Source organism: Cyprinodon tularosa, unplaced genomic scaffold (genome assembly GCF_016077235.1).
Source record: "Cyprinodon tularosa strain WSP-4 unplaced genomic scaffold, ASM1607723v1 ctg13, whole genome shotgun sequence".
Taxonomy (NCBI): Eukaryota; Metazoa; Chordata; class Actinopteri; order Cyprinodontiformes; family Cyprinodontidae; genus Cyprinodon; species Cyprinodon tularosa.
In genome coordinates, this window is record NW_024038114.1 from 2,312,626 (window position 1) to 2,330,901 (window position 18,276).

The window sequence follows — 18,276 nt, forward strand, 5'->3', positions numbered from 1 at the left end:
CTTAAAGTACGAAGGTTTTGTCTTAATACATTAATGCGGATTTAAAATAATCACACTTTGGCCGGCTGTGTTTAAAACGGTTTATTTAACAAAAGTTTTGCAACCAGAACACTTCAACATTCAACCCTCCTCTCTCCTACATGTAGAGAGTTGTCAGGTAAATTAAATACAGATGGCTTGTTGGTTGGAAGTAAAAACAAAATCAAGCAAAGTCAATCTATTATTTATTGTGAATTTTACATGGCAGAGAGCCTCAATTCTGTACAGCATCTGACAAACCAGTAGGCATCTGAGGATTGATGATTCAGAACAACAGGAGCCACTTCACTGTCCAAGACTGTGCTTAATTTATTTTTTTTAGCTACATTTAATTAGAGAAATTCTTAAATCTGGGATTTTTTTTGGGAAATGTATTGAGATTAAGCTGCCTGAAAAAGCAAGAATAAAATGATTCAAACTCTGAAGCATTTAATAGACAACGCATTCAAAAAGTTGATTTTAGTTTTTTAATGATCAATAATGAACCTCATATGCATTTATTACACACAAAGTGCTTGTTTCAAGCATGTTTCAATCATTTTTGGTTTACTGTGGCTTGCATCCAGTGGAATCAAGATGAGTCTCTAGGAAAATATTACATAACAAAACAGAATTTATCCAAAAATGCATATCAAGAAACAGCTGCAAGGCATGGACAAGTCTGCTGATTTGACTCAGTCACAACAGGTCAAAGATAAAGGTGTTTTGTTCAGACTGCTGCGACCAATGGAACCAACATAGAATTGTGTTGAAGGAAATATTGGACTGATGGAGATGCTGATTTGATTTCCAAGTAGCCCACATTGCCTCTCACCAATGACAGATTGTATTGCTGCCAATGGCAACTCATGAAACTGACATGACAAACTAAAGACAATCTATGGAAATTTGTTGAGATGTCAGGTGAGGATGAGAAACAATAAACCAAACACAGGTGAACTGAAGGTTGCAACCTGGGCTTTCATTACGAGGTAGAAGGACTCCAGGTTGATCATCTCCATGCCACGCTGCATCATTCATGGAAGAGGAGCCCAACCTAGTATTGAGTGCAAGGACTTAGTTGGAGGGCTCAAACTTAAGTGTTAAAAGTTTTTTGTTTTGCTGAAATTTTTATATATAATATATATAATTTTATACATTGACTAAAGGACATAACCATAAAAACTACTAGAAACGTGTCTTTGTGTGTAATGCATATGAGTTTACCTCTTTGAACTGAATTTAAAAAATAAATCCACCTTTCAATAACTATAAGTTGTTATGATGTACTTGTAGTTTGGCCAGTTGGATGTCCCTCCACTGTTAAGGCATCTCCCCGCCTGATTCAAAGATTTTCTATGCTAAACCGCTTGGAGAGGGTTGGAGTGCTGACAAGAATATTAAATGGAGGAAAAGGAGGCTTAATCCCAAATCAATAATGCCATCACTGAATTTTTGAAATAAAATTGCAATCTCTCTCCTTAATGTTGTGCAGCCCTTGTTTAAGCAATGTGGTCAAACATGGTAACATACCTATTTGCCGTTGAGGTGCTCAAGTTACACCTGCTCAATCACACTCCAGCTTCCCTTATACATTTTAAATTAAATATCTGTCAGTAGGAGCTACACTTCACTTTAAGCTCTAATCACCCATCAGTACTTAAGTTTGAAGTTTCTCCAAATAAAACAGAGTTTTTACGAATATAACAGAAAACAAGAATCCTTGCTTTTGACAGTAACAACAGTCTTGAATGTTTCATTAAAACTGAAACGCAACACCTGATATCCTGAAGTAAGTTTTACCATAAATCTGCTCCTGGTTTTAGCAACACTGATCTAAAACTGGAATCAAGTAAAGTACCATTACACATTGTTCTCTAGTGGTAGAGCTGTATTATTGAAGCTACAGTTTGGAAAAAGACAGAATCCAAAATGTGCAGGACTGCAAACAATTGAGATTTGCTGACAGACTAAAGCATTTTAGACCAGTTTATCATACATTGAACCTTTCTGATAAGAGAAAATTGTGTATTTAAAAAGCTTGCATTTTTTGAGTGAATGGTGCCATCAATTCTCTTCAGCAAAACAAATTAAACATACATATTCCCAGAACTTTTCTGCCCCTCATCTTTTTGGACGTACTCCATGTTTCTTTCAAACTCCAGCAGTGTTAGAGCCGAGTGCAGCAGACTGTCAGGAGTAGGCATGGGCCGGTTGCCAGCATTAAAGTCCACCAAGGTTTTAAAAAGTAAAGTTTCCACAAAACGATGAAATATTCGGTCTTTATGTTTCTTCATTTTTTTTTGTTTTTTTTGAGAAGATGAAACATAAGGTATAAGAGACAGATTTCCACCAGCTACATAGAGTAATGCAGTGCTACCCCTCCCCTACATGCTGCTGCACTCCGACAATAAGCTGGCACACATTAAACTCCAGAACCCCTTTCCTCTTTTACCATCAGTTGCCAAAAAAAATAAAAATAAAGACACATAAGGGAGTATTTGGTACAATAAGGACTTAAATGCTTATTGTACATTAAATATTGGAAATAAATTACTGAAACTAGCAAGTTTTTATTCTACATTTCAGCTGAAGTCTATGCATTAAAAAGGAAAAAAATCTATTTTAATAGAGAACATCGATGCAGTAAGTTTGAGCCTCAGGGAAATATTTGCCGCCATCGTTTTAAATCAAAACAGTTAGATAATGTCATACGTTGTTGTTTTAAATTGTGTGCATAGTGGTATTTTTACATACCATAGGAATTTTATACCGGCCCATGCCTAATCAGGGGTCCAGATAAAACTTAGTCAGAAGATCTGCAGGAAACCTGCAGCATGGCTCGTGAGGACAGAGAAATCTGTTCAGATCTCAATCAAAGCGTCCCTTTCTGCTGCTTCCATTGATGATGGACAAACAGGACGATTAAACACTCTGTAATAAACTTTTCCAAAAATATTCTGATTCTCTCTTTATGTTTAAATTATACAAGTGAAAAAAAAACAGCCAGCAAATTCGACTTAAACATGCAGAGCAGAAAGCGTCTCGGTCACATGCTCCTGGCTCACCTTTACTGTGACATCATATGTACTGCGTCTGCTCCCAGATCTGTCCCTGAATACACCAGCAGGTACATGTGACCCCGTTTTATTAGGATTCTCACAGTTTTTTTCTTTTTTTTACTTTTCATCTTTTTGTACAACAAGAAACAAATAAAGGTCTCGATTTAGGTGACAAACACAAAATAAAACCTAAAATAATCCTAGAGTATAGAAATGGATTAATATCGATTAATAACATCTGCTTGATAAAAACATGACCTTTGACCTAATGATTGATCTACAACCCATCAATTTAGTCATTGTCTATTGCTGCTGCTGAGCTGGGGCTCAGTGCCCTGTGGTTACTGAGGAGTCATTACATTCTTGAGGATGTTAGAGGCTAGAGTCCAGTTGGCTGGGACTCAGTAAGACCTCGGGTGGGTCGCCCGCTGCCGTGTCGGTGTTAAACAGCGGCTCCGTCTCATACTCCAGAAGAGACGGGAGGTCAGTGTCTGCCTCCCCCAGAACCACTGGCTCGGTCACATGGAGGGGTGCGGCAGTGTACTGCACCAGCTGCTTCCCTGCACCAATTACAAATGGAAAAGGTCACCATGAAAAAAGCAATGCTAGAACCAATGCTTGTTCAAAATGAAGAGAAGCAGTAGTTACCTGTTCCATTTTCACTTTCTTTAGGGACTTCATCAGAAAGCAGCTGAAAACAAACAGTTTCTTAAATCAAACTGGTGCAAAAATTTTAAAACAGTCCTATTAGTGACGCATCTGAGAAACCCCCCAGATTTTCATCCGGATTAGTGGGTCAGAATAATCCATCAGAGATGGCAGTCTCTTAAAAAAAAAAAAAAAAAAAAAAAAAAGTTGTTATGATAAAGACATTGAGCCTCTTGGATGCCTCTTGACATTTTAACACAATTTCAGATAGCAACATCCTGCATATTAAACAGATTATGCTGATAGCTTAGAATAAGAATGACTTCAAGTAAATTATTTATCATTTGGAGAAACATGAGTGACTAACCCAAATTTAATTTTTCTTTTATTTCCTTTTATTTTCCTGTTTGGTCTCTTATACCGTTCCTCTGTCTCCCTCAGATGCCACAATGAGTTCATCTTAATATGGGACACCCTGGTAGACATATTTTCTATTGATACTGATTAGGTGTCTATTGTCATAAGAAGGAAAGGAGGATAAGGAGGAAAGCTAAAGGTGTAATACATATGTAAAATCAAACTTACATTATCCAAACTTTCAAGGTCAAAGTCTCCAGAAGGAACGGATGAACTGAAAAACTGAAGACACACAAAACATTTCCATAAATAAATATGCATACTGATAATCAGAGCTTCACGAATTGGAATAAATTAAATACAGACAGAGTTACCTCCATGAAGGGAGACGGGTCAAAGGTGAAGGTTTGAGAGTTTAAAATACTCTGCAGGTTTTCTAAGCCGTTGTCAATACTGTCGACGTGGTCAGAGAGTTCATGCCTGGGACAAAATCAGAGGGAGAGAGACAGGCATGAGATGTCACGTTGGGTCTGATGTTATTCTACATTTTTTTCTTTTGTCCGTATTAAGAAAACTGTTTGTCTAACTCATGTCCAGCTGCTTATAAAATTAAGGTCTTTGATCCCTCAACTCAGATCAATTCTACTGGAAATCTGATTTTTCAAAGCATCTTATAAACACAATCTAGCCTTATTAAAATGATCTCTGATCTGTATAACAAACAAAAAGAAAAACATGACTGAGGTGCAAAAAGTGTGAGTTCTTAAACACTGAGCAGACTATATATTAAAATATTTCCTTGAATATAAAGTTAAGCAACAAATTGATGCTGCACTTTAAATTCAACTGTGTAACTTCTGAAATTGTAGTGCTGTTTTTGCTTACTATTGAAATAAAAGACAAAAAGAGAAAATGCAGAATGACACCAGAGATAGAAATAAATATATACCCTACAAGTTCAGTAATCATCTCAGACTCTATATAAAAGAAAGCTTTAGCCACAATGATGTCCGAAAATTGGAGGCTGTAATTTTTTGTGCAAGAAGTTGGCAGTTAGCGTTTTGTTTAGCAGCAGGCAGACCTCAGAGAGACCCAGCAGTCCCTCTGCATAGCAAGATGATTTCTACATTCTAACAGACAACCTATGAATCAAGTTGGTTTTAAATCAGTTTGTCTGACTCTGATTATTTTTAAATATCACAGAAACAAGCCTCTACAGGTCAGAAGTGGGGGGAAATAAAGGCTTGGCTCCATCTTTTACATGCAGTCTAAGATAATCATTTGAAAGATTCACTTTTCAGGAAGTTTCGATAGGATGCGCCAAACATCAGGTGAGAGTCCACCTGCAGGCGGTGGGGGGAGGAACCTAAGAGAAGCACAAGGATTTTTAATGAAACACTTCACAATTATCTGATGAGAAATGTCTAAAAAAGACTCTAAGGAGGCTGTGCTTTTACTGCAGCTGCACCACTAATGAAGTGACGTACAAAAAAAAAAAGTTGTTCTGAGATTATATGACATTTCGGGAGGGAGCTATTGAGCTGTTTCTAATTGGTTGGTAGGCTGAAAATAGTTGATGTTTGCCCTAAGCAGATAAGGCTCCCAAGTTATGGCTACTGGTGGGTTTATTATGAGAACACAGCAGCAGCTAACAGAAGCAAGGCAACAGCAGCACTTCCTGCTGTCCCCAATGATTATAGTAGTAACCTGTCTAGACGTGCGATGGTCTGACATTTCTGTTTAGGTGTGGCGGGGCTGGGGGCCGAAGCAGGATTGGAGCAGGCAACAGGGGCCGGAGATTTGATGGTTGGAGCTGGCTGAGTCGGAACCCCAGTGGTGGAAGGGCTCACCACAACAACAGGGATGGCTGCAAAACAGATGGACCAAAGGTTACCAGGGTGAAAATTTAAAGCGACTGATCAAAATACATTTAGAAGATCTAATTCAGGGCTTAGCAAAAAGTATTTATACTGCTACATCTTTTCACATTTAATCTGTTGGAAGTGGAATTTAATGAGAATATGCTGATGAAGATTCTCAGGCATCCAGGTCATAGTCATTCATTTGAATTGAGAAAGCTTCCTGGAGGGGATGCGAAACGTCTTCAAACCTTGGAAACCAAGTCAAGTGGATTGTTTTTAAACTTTAACAGAATTTAATGAGAAGCAAAAAAAATTGTGCAACATTTGGATGTAGAAGGATAAGCATGCATGGTCTTCTGAAATTCACATCTGCAAATATATGTATCATCAAACTTGAAATTTTTGCCTCTTTCTTCCAAAGAAGTTCCAACTCCATTATAATGGATGAAAAATAATCCTCAGATCCCAGCTGGAGAAAGGCATACCCCTGAGATGATGGTGCCACCACCATGTTTCACCACAGAAATGCTGCATTCAGGGTGATGTGCAGTAATCGTTTTCTTCCAAGCATAGCAATTTAGTCAAACCTTTAAGTTCTTCCATATGATAGAGAAACTGCAAACATTTGTGTATGTCACCTAGCCAGCTATTATATATGTATACATCTAATAGCTTATAGTAAAGTTAATTGTTCTTCCACCAGACCTATGATCCAAGGTTTAAACAGCACTCCATAAATACTTCGAAACATTTGTAGGACTGTATATTAGTTTCTACCTGCTGGGGTGTTGGTGGAATTAGCTGTGGTGGCGGTGGAGGACGTGACCTGCGTCGACGGCGTCTCGTCCTGAAGAATAGAGTTGATGAAGGTGGTGGGGGAGAGAGGGGTGTCTTCGTTTGCTGGGAGGGAGTCCTGCTCAACCTCAAGAACAGGACACTCCTCCACCTCGGGACTGGATGGTTCCTCTTTGATAAAAGTTGCATGGTTCTCGCTGCAGATATACAGGGAAGCCTTACATATATATCTGCATGAAAAATAAATAAAGGAGGCAGATCTCTTAAGTCCTCACCCTAGGTCAGTCCAGTCAGCGACTGCTTCTTCTGGGGAGGAAGGGGGTTCCTCCGTGATGTCTGAGATGATCGGTCCAGAATTTAAGGTCGAGTCTGCAGCGAGCAGATTGGCAGCTGCGTTCTGAAATTAACATCAATCGAGAAAATAAGTGTTACACAGATCCCCACAGAGTAGGACTGGATTATATGATGCCTGAAAGAATGTCTGATTATTTTTAACACACCAAATTCGATTTATCAAATTTATACTATTTAATTATTATGAAAACTATGTAAATGACAGAAATCATTTTAAAACCTTGCTTTTATTTTAATCATTCCCTCTGGGAGTTAACCTATAAATTATGTTAGCTAAAAAGAAACTGTGAAATATGCTAGTAGTAGTCACTTTGGACCATGGAAATACAAGGAGTGCATTAAAGGTTATAGCTTCAACCTTTATTAAGAACAATTTTTCAAAAATAATAGCAGCAGAAACTCTAGGGTGGTATAAAAGTACTTACCTTACTGAAAATATATATAGTATGTAAATTTATACAATAGGATATTAAATCAATTGATCGGTCCAAAATATATAAATATATATTTCTGGTTAGTGTGCAAACATGGAGATGAAAGGATTCTGCATCAATAGGAAATAGTTGGTTGAAGTCATCTGAGATGGAGCTAAGGGTTTGCCAGACCCTAGTAGCTCTGATAAATCTTGAAATGACTCCTTCTAAGTCTTACATTTTTTTTCCCCCAGATTTAACCTTTTTTTTTAAAAGACCCCCCCCCCCCCCCCTCCACTTAAAAAAAAAATAAATAAATAAATGCACATGCTCAACTCTGTAGCTCTTTTCTCCTCATGCACGCTCTGTTTAAAAATTGCTGTTTACATCGGTTAGGGGTCATTCTATGATGTTAGGGGTTAGGGGTCATAGAATGACCCCTATAGAATGACCCCTAACCCCTACCATCATTACCAACAAAGGTAATTTCAGTATATGTGTTCAATATTTTTTTCCCTGTTCCATTTTACTTTATTACACATAATTTCATTTCTGGATATCTGGTGCAAATGTCAGGTCAGTAGCATCTCTAGAAATATATTTACTGAGAAATATGGTAGCATGGTCAATACTTATTTTACCAGCTGTAGAAATAGGCTCATTACCTGAATATGCTCCATTGTAAGGGACCGGCTATACTTCGGCATAGAGTGGGCAGAGCTGGAATCATTGAGCATCAGAGGACTGCAGGTGGAGAAAGCACATATAGGCCACGTTATAAGGTGCATGTATGATCATATTGTTTGAAACTCTAAACAAATTATCTGAAAAAAAATGAATTCTGTTAGCTGAGTTTAATTTATGTTACAATAATCCACAATATTACTAAAGTATTATCCGACTGTTTACAAAATATAGATCCTAGTTTGCTGTATTCACATATAAATCTAGTTGTATTTCCATTCTGATTTAAGATGTCAAGCTGTGTTTGAAAAAAGACTTGCATTTTCCTCTTGACTCCAATGATTCTGTTGGTTTGAACGAGAGACACCAGAAACTGGATCAACTGCAAAAAAACCAAACAAAAAGACAGTTTCTAATTAGTTCAGAGAACACCTTTTCAAAACCATATTAGCGTGGCTTTGTGCAGACCTGGAGGGTATCGGTTTAGCTTGACTAGTGGGTAAAAGTTACAGTGTTTCTGTAGGTGTGGGAAGATTAGTTAATTTTGTGCAAATGTCTAATTTCCCTTAAAGAGCCCTATAGTTCATCTAAGGCCTAGACCACATGAATAGGAACACATTAAATTTAACAAACAGCTTAGAAAAAAGTTTTCACTACACAAGTATTAACAGCACCAACTAGGACACTGTAGTACATATGCCAGGCCCTTTGATGACCCTGTGACACCACCACAGAATCACATCCAAACCCCTAACTAAAACACGGGGAATTCGCAAATAACTGGTTCAAGGTAACCATGGCAACATGGAGGTTAGGAGGTGCATGTGGGTAACAGAGGTAGGTAAAGCTACAATGTCATCATAAAAAAACGATGCAGCTTGCATAAAACAAAGATCGTTTATACTCTCCCAGAATGTGGGCTTTGTTTGAATACACAGCTTGAATTACAAAATATCTGTGGTTTCACCTAATCTGCCCCTTGTGGATGATGCCTGTCTTGTTTTCAATGGTGCCATCGCCATTTTAAACCAATTTTGATGGACAACATTTAGGTTCAAACAACTTCAGAAACATTACCAATCCATCCTACAAAACACTCAAAGAGAATGCAAAGAAAAGGCAATGTATGGAAGAGCAGAGTACTGTGGTGCTGAGAGAAGAAAATAAGATTCAGCAAAATGGTCAAATAATTACTATAGACTTTTGTTTGAAATAAAGATTTTAGACTTTGTCTGTTTGGGGACCAACATTGACAGTGCTAGGGGTTTGCTAAGATAGAAATGACGACCATTAAAAAGGCTTAGAAGACACCTGGCCAGCAGGTAGTAAACTGTAGTTTACTAGGGTTTTGCTAATCAGAGTGACAGGATGGTGATCTATTTTTTTAAGCCAATCACTATTGTCTGCATCTTAAAAAAATATTTAAATAATCCCAACCTAGTAGATATTTCTGCCTTCTAAATTAGGGTGTAGTAACCTTCTTTTATCCATCTGACCAGCAGTGCAAAATAAAATTTGGTCAAAATCCTTGTTTTAAAAAGCTGAGAACACTCTGCACTTGTCCAATGTGTTGAGCAGCATACTTTTCATTGGCTAAGCAAACATTTACTAAAACGCATACCATTATTCAATGCTGTATGAGCCAAACTAATCTAAGCAGCCTCCTTCTTCAATCATTAAAGGTATAGTGGAGGATTTTATCAAATTTTTAAAAAGACCCGCCCTCTCCACTTTAAAAATGCACATGCACAACCCTTTACCCACTCCCGAGAGGGAACGCCTATTAAAACAGGTCCAAAAGCATGCACAAGCCCATTTCTCCTCTTACACGATCTGTTTACAAGTTGCTGTTTGCATCACTCATACAAGCAAGTTTTCCACTATGTCAGACTCCGGTAAGCCTTGCATAAACAATCACCAGAATGATTGACAATTATTTAGATGATCAACCCAGAAAAACAACATCCTTCACTATAACTTTAGGATTGGTCTGTGTATTTCAATACCTTGTTGACAACTTTCTGTTGCTGGACATGTTTCTGTCTCAGACTGGCCACCTCCCTCCATAAAGCTTCGTTCTCACTGAAACAGAAAAGGATATGGGGAGGTTAAAGGAGGGACAGTTGTAGTTAAAAGAGCACAAACACTTTGGATGCTAAATTAAGGCCCAGATTTAACAGGAGAACAGAGAATTATAGCCTAATTTGTTAGATTTGAAGTCTGGTGCTTACAGAGAATAATTGTTTAATGGATGTTAACTAAATAAGTAGAAATGAGCAAAGGAATGATTTTTAAAAATTATAAAAACATAAGCCGGGCATATACTTTCCGATATTTTTCAATTGTTGCACGCAGCTACAGCTCGTCATACAGTGTGAGTTCACAGCTCACGATGTATGTTCTCACACTGTGCGACCCGACGCTCTGTGCGATCTACCTGCTCACACTGTACGTCTAAAACCCACGTCGGCCTCAGCTCCACAGTGAGATGGTGCTACTCGGACTCGTCTATCCGGAAGCCCCACTAGTAGAAGAGGAATATGAAGCTCACTAGAGTGAAAAGCGCTGCCTTGGCAATTTGTGAAATTATGTGCTGAGAGCCCTAAAAATAAAAGGCAACAGTGTATTTGGACAAAGACATGGCTGAGCAAACATGGCTACTACGGTCTGTCAATTTTACAGAAAGAACTCCATTTCACTCATTGCACCCCAGCCATGCTTTTGTTTTCATCTGAGAGGAAGAAGAAGTATCCTTGTTTGTGCATGCCCACTGAGCGATTTGCCCACGACGGCTGACTGAAAATCAAACAAGTTTGATTTTCTCCCGACCTTACGATTCCTGAATTGAAGGCGGTCGTGAGAGGATGATTGCCCCTCGTTACTCCCCGTACAATACATGATGCACGATCAGGCTGAAAGTCGGCCCAATCGAAAAATTCTCGCACAACTGGAAAGTCGGCCCGAAAAGGGGGGGAAAAAATCGTAGAGTGTATGCTCGGCTATAAGCAAACTTTCTGGTTTAAAATCGTTTTTTCTCTAAAAGGGTGTCTAATATACCATTTAACACCTCAAAGGTTGTTTGAATAAAACTCAACCTAAAATAACTAGGTGAGGTAAGGTAAGCACATGATGCAGTTTCGCTTCTGATTCTTACTGTTTCATGGCAATGATCCTGGAGTCAATAGTTTCCTGCTTTCCTTTCATCTGCTGGACATCACTGAGGATTTTGTTGACTTCATCTGTTGAGATCTTCATTTCTTCTTGACGGACTGATGACACCTGCAACACAATATGGAATAGTCCATTACCACAAAGAGAGAAAACCAACAAAGTGGTTTCTGTCAATATTAAGTATTTGTAGGTAGAGTGTAAACATGTATTGTCATTTCTTCTACTATTACTGCAGATTGAACTGATCCCAAATCCTGATTAAGGCATGCTGTGATTGCTCAGATCAAGGTAGACCTCGATCAGTTTCATTATAAGTCAGTTACACAGGTATTACTGAACTATTGTACAGGGGATTTAACATCGCTGTGCTGATGTGCCAGTTTGTCTGCCAAGGGAAAAAAAAACAACCACCTAAATATTAAAAGGGTTATTATAAAAGATGCATTTCAAGTTTTTAAACCAGACAGAACCAAAGGAGTTTTCTTTTATTCCTTTTTGTACTTTGTACCACTTTGGCCTTTACTTGACTGTAATTGAAAAAGCATGCAGGATGGCCTTACGTAAACATATCAACAGAAGGATTGACAATTAGGAGGACCACTTATACTTTACTATATCTTTAGACATGAGCATGTTAAAGGAGAAGTTCACTTTTTAACACTTTAAGCCCATTTTCTGTATTGTCCAGGATGAAATCGAATGATCGACACCAAACTTTTGACAATTGGTCCTGTCTCTGCTTTTTGGCTCATTTAGAATCCACCCCTGGCTGCTCCAGAATGGCTTCCATACAGCATGTCCGATAATGTCCTTAAAACAACCTTAAACGTTCTTTTTTTAAAATGTGCTACTCACCGGGTCGTCAGCGCTATTCAATGACGTTCCAAAAAAAGTTTCGTAAAGAAAAACCGTTCCTGTAGTGTTTTATTTAGCATTTTGTAAATCCAATTGAGTTCTGTAGGAATAGTCAATATTCCGCTGCCACCGGAAACGGAAATGGAGCCTGTTTACACAGTTGTAGTCTTTTCGCTTCACTCTGTGTACTCCGATGTCGAGAATCAAGAATCCACCTTTCGTATTCCATTTTCAGAGTTTTTTAAAGTGTTTAACAGAGACGTTAGCACCTCGACGTCGGAGTACACAGAGTGAAGCGAAAAGACTACAACTGTGTAAACAGGCCCCATTTCCGTTTCCGGTGGCAGCGGAATATTGACTATTCCTACAGAACTCAATGGGATTTACAAAATGCTAAATAAAACACTACAGGAACGGTTTTTCTTCACGAAACTTTTTTTGGAACGTCATTGAACAGCGCTGACGACCCGGTGAGTAGCATATTTTAAAAAAAGAACGTTTAAGGTTGTTTTAAGGACATTATCGGACATGCTCTATGGAAGCCATTCTGGAGCAGCCAGGGGGTGATTCTAAATGAGCCAAAAAGCAGAGACAGGACCAATTGTCAAAAGTTTGGTGTCGATCATTCGATTTCATCCTGGACACTACAGAAAATGGGCTTAAAGTGTTAAAAAGTGAACTTCTCCTTTAAGGTAAACAATAATATGAACAACCAAGGAGGAACTTGAAAGGGAAGATTATAATCAAAATACAAATTGGATTAAAGTTATTTTTTATCTGCTGTCTGTTTTTCTTTACAATTACTAATTAAATAAAACATGCTCTGATCGACCAGTAGTTCTTCTGTATTAATCCCAGGCTGGGAAATTAATCCCAGGCTGGAAAAAATTCTTTTGTTTTTTTCCCTTTTACAGTGTCAGAATTTGTAACACCTATCAGTATGACTAATGTGGGTAGAGTATGAAATCTAGTTAACAGTTTGTGAAATCTGGGGAACCTTACTGATATAATCAATAACAATATGATCCATTAATGTTTTTTTATTGAAAATAAGCTTTATCTTCAGAATATGATGGAGTATGGTACACCTGGAAAATTATTTACAACCATCCCCAGACTGCTGAGCAGAAACAACTGTTTCTTTTAGGCCTGTGGTGAAAGCTTTCCACATTGGCTTGGTATTTATCAGCACTGGGTGAAAGTTTAACTTTATGATCTAGTTAAATTTTTCTGAATATGACATTTTTAATAATGTTATCTACAGATTCACATCAATCTGTTCCTTATTTTCCCCAAGATAATAAACAAGCACTCTGTATATTACCACAAGCTGCAAACAACAACATCATCATCTGTGTGCTTTCATTTCTAATAATTACAAGGAATGACAGACTGTTTTACAGCTTGTATTTAGTTGCACTATGAATTCAGATCAACTCCTAGAGGGGATGAATGACGAGTTAAGGAAAAGCAATTTCTGTCTTTTGTAGTTTGTTTCTATTAAACAAAACTCAATAAGTGATTTATGGTATGAAATACATTTTATTTTGAAAATCAAACCACCCAAACTTAGCATTTATTTTATCAGACATTGACGTGACAAAGAATGTCATTTATTACTGATCATTGGAGATTGTTTTTAACTGTAAAGAAGACGTGTAATGAAAATAAGAGTTTTAAAGTGTTGTGAAATTTAAGACCTTTCGACTGAGTGCGACTGGTTTATCTGCATGCTACTTACATTAGTGACTTTACGTTTGATGTTCTCCAGCAGGTGCTCTTGCCCTCTGATGAAGTATGGATGCTGAAACTCTGTGTCGTCTCTCTCTGGTTTCACCAAGCCGCCCTGCTCGATGTGCACCACCTTACGGAAACCATCTGAGGAGCAATATAGACAAAGAATTCCTCCATTTCAACCTACACCATTCCTTTAAAGTTATCTGAAGCATTTTCTACTGTGATAAAAAAGTGCCTGTTAAACAGGATTCGTCTTTGACTTGATAAAAATTGATACTGAAACTTACACATGTTGAGCTGCCGAATGAAGCTAGCCATGTTGTTGTGTTTAAAAAACTTTGGTAGAACCTCTTTAGAGAACCGACCCTGATCAAACACATGGAAGCTAGTTCCACTCTGGAAAGAAGGGGAAATACAAACAAATTAAATCAAAGAAATAAATAGCCCCAGCTATAGTAAAAAAGAAACTTTGAAAATATTTAATGTTTGTTATCTACGGTTGTTAATGTATCACATTAAACTGCACACAACAGCTTAAGCTAACAGAATAACCAAAAGTAGAAGTATTCTTAAGTAAAGGTTACGGTCCAATTATAAACATGCAATTTTGACAATAAACAAACTACTTTACAAAGATCTTGAGCATGATCAGTGTTTTTCCATTTAACTATCTGTGATGGCAGAACAGAAGAGCTGCAGCTAAACACGATTGCTTTACAAATAGGTGCTGTAAAAGGCAGCGGCGATCTGAGCTCCACAAGACTGTTGAGTGTAGATCCGATTTCTCCCCAGGTAGAATCTTTCCTTTATGCCTCCCTGTGTTCTGACCCATTTTTATTCTGTACCCCTACACTAAAACCAGCCTAACCACTAAACCACTTAGAGCTCAAACATTAAAGAACCAGGAGCCAATTCTCTAACACATAGTTCTCTTAGATCAAAGTTTTGTGATATAACCACAAGAATCTTAAGAGTAAAATCAATCTATTGCTAAAAGGACGATTTCAAATACAATTATAGAACCACAAATTTAGACGTGAAAGAGAAAGACTAGGTTAGCTGTATTGACCCAGGCTATGTTTTATCAGAGAACCTTTAACTGCTATTTATCAGTGGGAACATGTTCAGCTAATGCAGAACATCCATGTAACTTAATGTAACCCTCATTGAAGACATACATGTTTTCCAATCGTACCAGAAATCCTGCTGTAAGAGTTCTCACTCAGGAAACAGCAACATTTAATGTATTTTATATCTGTACACCCCAATTAAAAAAGTAAGATTCAGGAAACTATAAATAATAGATATCCAATATTTATCTAATGCAAAACATCATATAAATGATGGTGAATTATGTTTACTACTATAAGTGGCTTTCAATTGCAAGCTGTTAAAATGGCTCTTATTTCATTTTATGCTTTTTCATCAAGTATACAGAGCTGGTGTGAAAAATGGCTATAAGCACACACCACGGATGCAAAAGAAGATCACTTTTTTTATTTATTTATTTTTTTTTATTCACATTTTTTATGACAGTTCGACTTTAATCAAACCAAAGTTTTTCTGTTCTTTCTTTACCACAACAAAATGCCCCTGAAACCTTTTGAGAGCTTTAGTAGTTCAGCCACAATAAAAACACACGAGTGTGGGGAATTTGGCTGTTTAATTCATCAAACTGGGTAAATTCACTATCAGATCGAATACCTGACAAGGTTATCCTGCTTTTTAGCTCATCTGTGAGCAAAATATATGTTTAATGTACATTTAAGATGTAGAGAAAAAAGCTTTTGTTTGTGGTTTCAATACAAAAAAACAGACACCAACAATAAGGAAAGTTAAACAGAAGATAGAAAGTGGCAGTAAAACAGGGACAAAAAGAAGGGGAAGGAAACAAGGAAGGAATGAAAGAACACCTCAAGGAAGAGAATAAAGGGAGTAAGGACACACGAAAGGAAGGAAAAACAAACCAAGGAAAGAGAAAAGTAAGCAGAAGGACACAAGGCAGGACAAAAGCATGGCAATAAAAAAGATAGGAAGGACAGGAGGTAGGAAGGAAGGTATGAAAGGAATGGAAAGTTAGATGTCTCAGAAACATTTTGTTTTTAAAATAACGCTTGAAATTTACTGCAATGAATAAATACAACAAGCTCTGACTGGTTACGAAGATGGCCAACTTATTGATGATGATGAGTAATGAACTGCCGAGGCATTTTAAAAGGGATCCACCTTAAACACCATATAGGGGAACTGTTTTGTAAAATACGTTATAGACAGTGACAGGTGTGGATAGAAAACTTCTGCACTGAGGATTGTGTGGGAAGGCTGAACTACAGCTAAAAACAGCCAGGGCCCCTTCCAGGACATACTCGCAGTCCTGGCATCTGGGAAAAGATACAAAATCTACAAGTCAAGAACAGTGCGCTGTTAATTTTTCTCCCAAAGGTACCCCCTTGAACACAGGATGTCAATTGTATTGTTGTACATTAGGATTTATGATTTCACCATAGTGTTAACTATTTCTTTGTTTTTTTTCGCTATTTAGTGATTTTATTTTGCGCTCAAGGAGAATGTGAAATTAAATGTTTTTTTGCACAGAAAAAAAAAATATTCTCTTACAGGTACCATTATGATTTAGGATGTGCATCACCCACTACAAATGTGTGTTGATGGAATACATAAAAATCTAATAGGAAAGTGATATAGTTAATACGATTTTTGCTTTTGTACAGCTAGTTAAGACAGTGACCTGTTATGGTTGTACCACCTAATTCTTCCCCAAAAAACACTGGAAATTAAACCCAGCGGCCCTAGGCACACCATTACACAATAACCAGTGGAGATAGGCACCAAATAAAATAGAAATTGACAGATTGTGTTCTTTAAACAAATTACATCTACTGAGAGGAAACAAGATCATTAATTTGTAGACACTAAATTATAAATTACAAACATGAATTTCTCAATATGTGTACATAAGCCAATTTAGATGATAAAGCATAAGAGCATAAGCTGAACGTTAGATAATCACAAAACATGACAGCTCAATATTATCTTTATTTAACTAAATGCAAAGTTAAGCCATCTCCTCTGCAATTGTGTCAGAATTTATAAATTTCTTTAAGTAACTTGACTAAACTTATTTTTGAAATTGTAACCACGTTGATAGAGCTAAGAACATGTTTAAATATGTTTTTTATTTTTTTCTGTTTTAGATTGAGCAGGACTGGAAACCATTACATACAAAACCAAGTATTTCCTTAAGAATTTAAACATTTGATCGCCCATTTAACTTTACAGAGACAGGAATCAACAGCCAAGCCAAGGGATTTTCATGCTTTCTTATGTCGGCAGGCAAGATCGTCACTCTCAAATCAGTTAAACCAAAGCTAACTAAACAGATCTCATTATCCAAAAGCTAATAAGATATCATGCTCGGTTCGTTTGTCTGGCATTGCAAATTCAAGATAACTAGGGCACAAATAGTGGAATAACATCCAAATATGAATACTTTTTTTCTTAAAGTAAAATCGAGGCTTAAAATCTGAAGTCTTTCGTATGACAACAGAGCCAGACTACAGATTCTACGTGCAGTTAGCTCTACAATGCTAAGCTAAGTTAGGCTAGGCTAGTTAAAGTGAAGTAAGTACCGGGCTCCAGCAGATAAGAGGGTCGGTCTCCGGGTCTTCCACGAGGGTCCACAATTTAGTTAAAAAGGCCGGGACGTTACCGCCGCTCACCACAACTCCACCTGTTCCCCCACCAACTCCATGAAACTCCATCTCAACAACGAAAGGCTAAAATTGCTCCGGGCACCAGCAGCTAATCTGGGCAAAATATGCTAACAGCTAGTTTACGGTTAACCCCATCCACTCCCCAAAGTCCAAAATAAAAAACGGTTGAACTCTATACTACACCACAGGAAATTGTTGGAAATCTGTATCACAGAAAGCTCAGTTCCGGTTCTTGTTTAGTATAATATCCACCAGTCCACGGTTCAATTCACTATTTTATTATGGACAAACTCCGTAGTGGAAAATTCCAACAAATCCGATAACACAAACAACTGCGTAGCTAAGTGGCAGCCTATCGGTCGCATAACAGTGACGTTACTAGACACCGTTACTTGAACGTCACTTCCGCAATCAAGTTACTTCTGCGTTCAGTTTAATATAAGTTAAATTAAAAATCCCATTGGAAAAATGAGACAAAATTTTATCTTAAATCTTTAGAATTTGTAAGAACAAAATGTGCTGGTAATTTTCTTTCTTTCGTGAGTAAATAAAATCTGTTCTTCAATCTATTTCTAACATAATGTTGCCC

The 18,276-nt window shown here is 37.5% G+C and overlaps 1 protein-coding gene across 3 annotated transcripts; it reads right to left on the minus strand.

The window, feature by feature from the left end:
• Positions 1–66: 66 nt before the first annotated feature.
• Positions 67–18,050, minus strand: hsf1 (heat shock transcription factor 1). 3 transcript variants are annotated; one of them, XM_038277122.1, is made up of 15 exons: positions 17,604–18,049; positions 14,244–14,352; positions 13,961–14,097; positions 11,348–11,472; positions 10,200–10,275; positions 8,514–8,575; positions 8,175–8,253; positions 7,018–7,139; positions 6,725–6,939; positions 5,793–5,952; positions 5,380–5,451; positions 4,460–4,565; positions 4,314–4,367; positions 3,729–3,771; positions 67–3,640 (listed from the first exon to the last, which is right to left on the minus strand). In XM_038277122.1, the coding sequence occupies exons 1-15, from the start codon at positions 17,733–17,735 to the stop codon at positions 3,453–3,455; spliced, it is 1,680 nt and encodes a 559-aa protein (XP_038133050.1). In that variant the 5' UTR covers positions 17,736–18,049; the 3' UTR covers positions 67–3,452. The 3 variants fall into 3 exon arrangements, with proteins under 3 accessions (XP_038133050.1, XP_038133051.1, XP_038133052.1); XM_038277123.1 differs by lacking the exon at positions 5,380–5,451; XM_038277124.1 differs by lacking the exons at positions 67–3,640; positions 3,729–3,771 and adding an exon at positions 4,163–4,201 and having other exon boundaries at positions 4,260–4,367; positions 17,604–18,050.
• Positions 18,051–18,276: the final 226 nt, after the last annotated feature.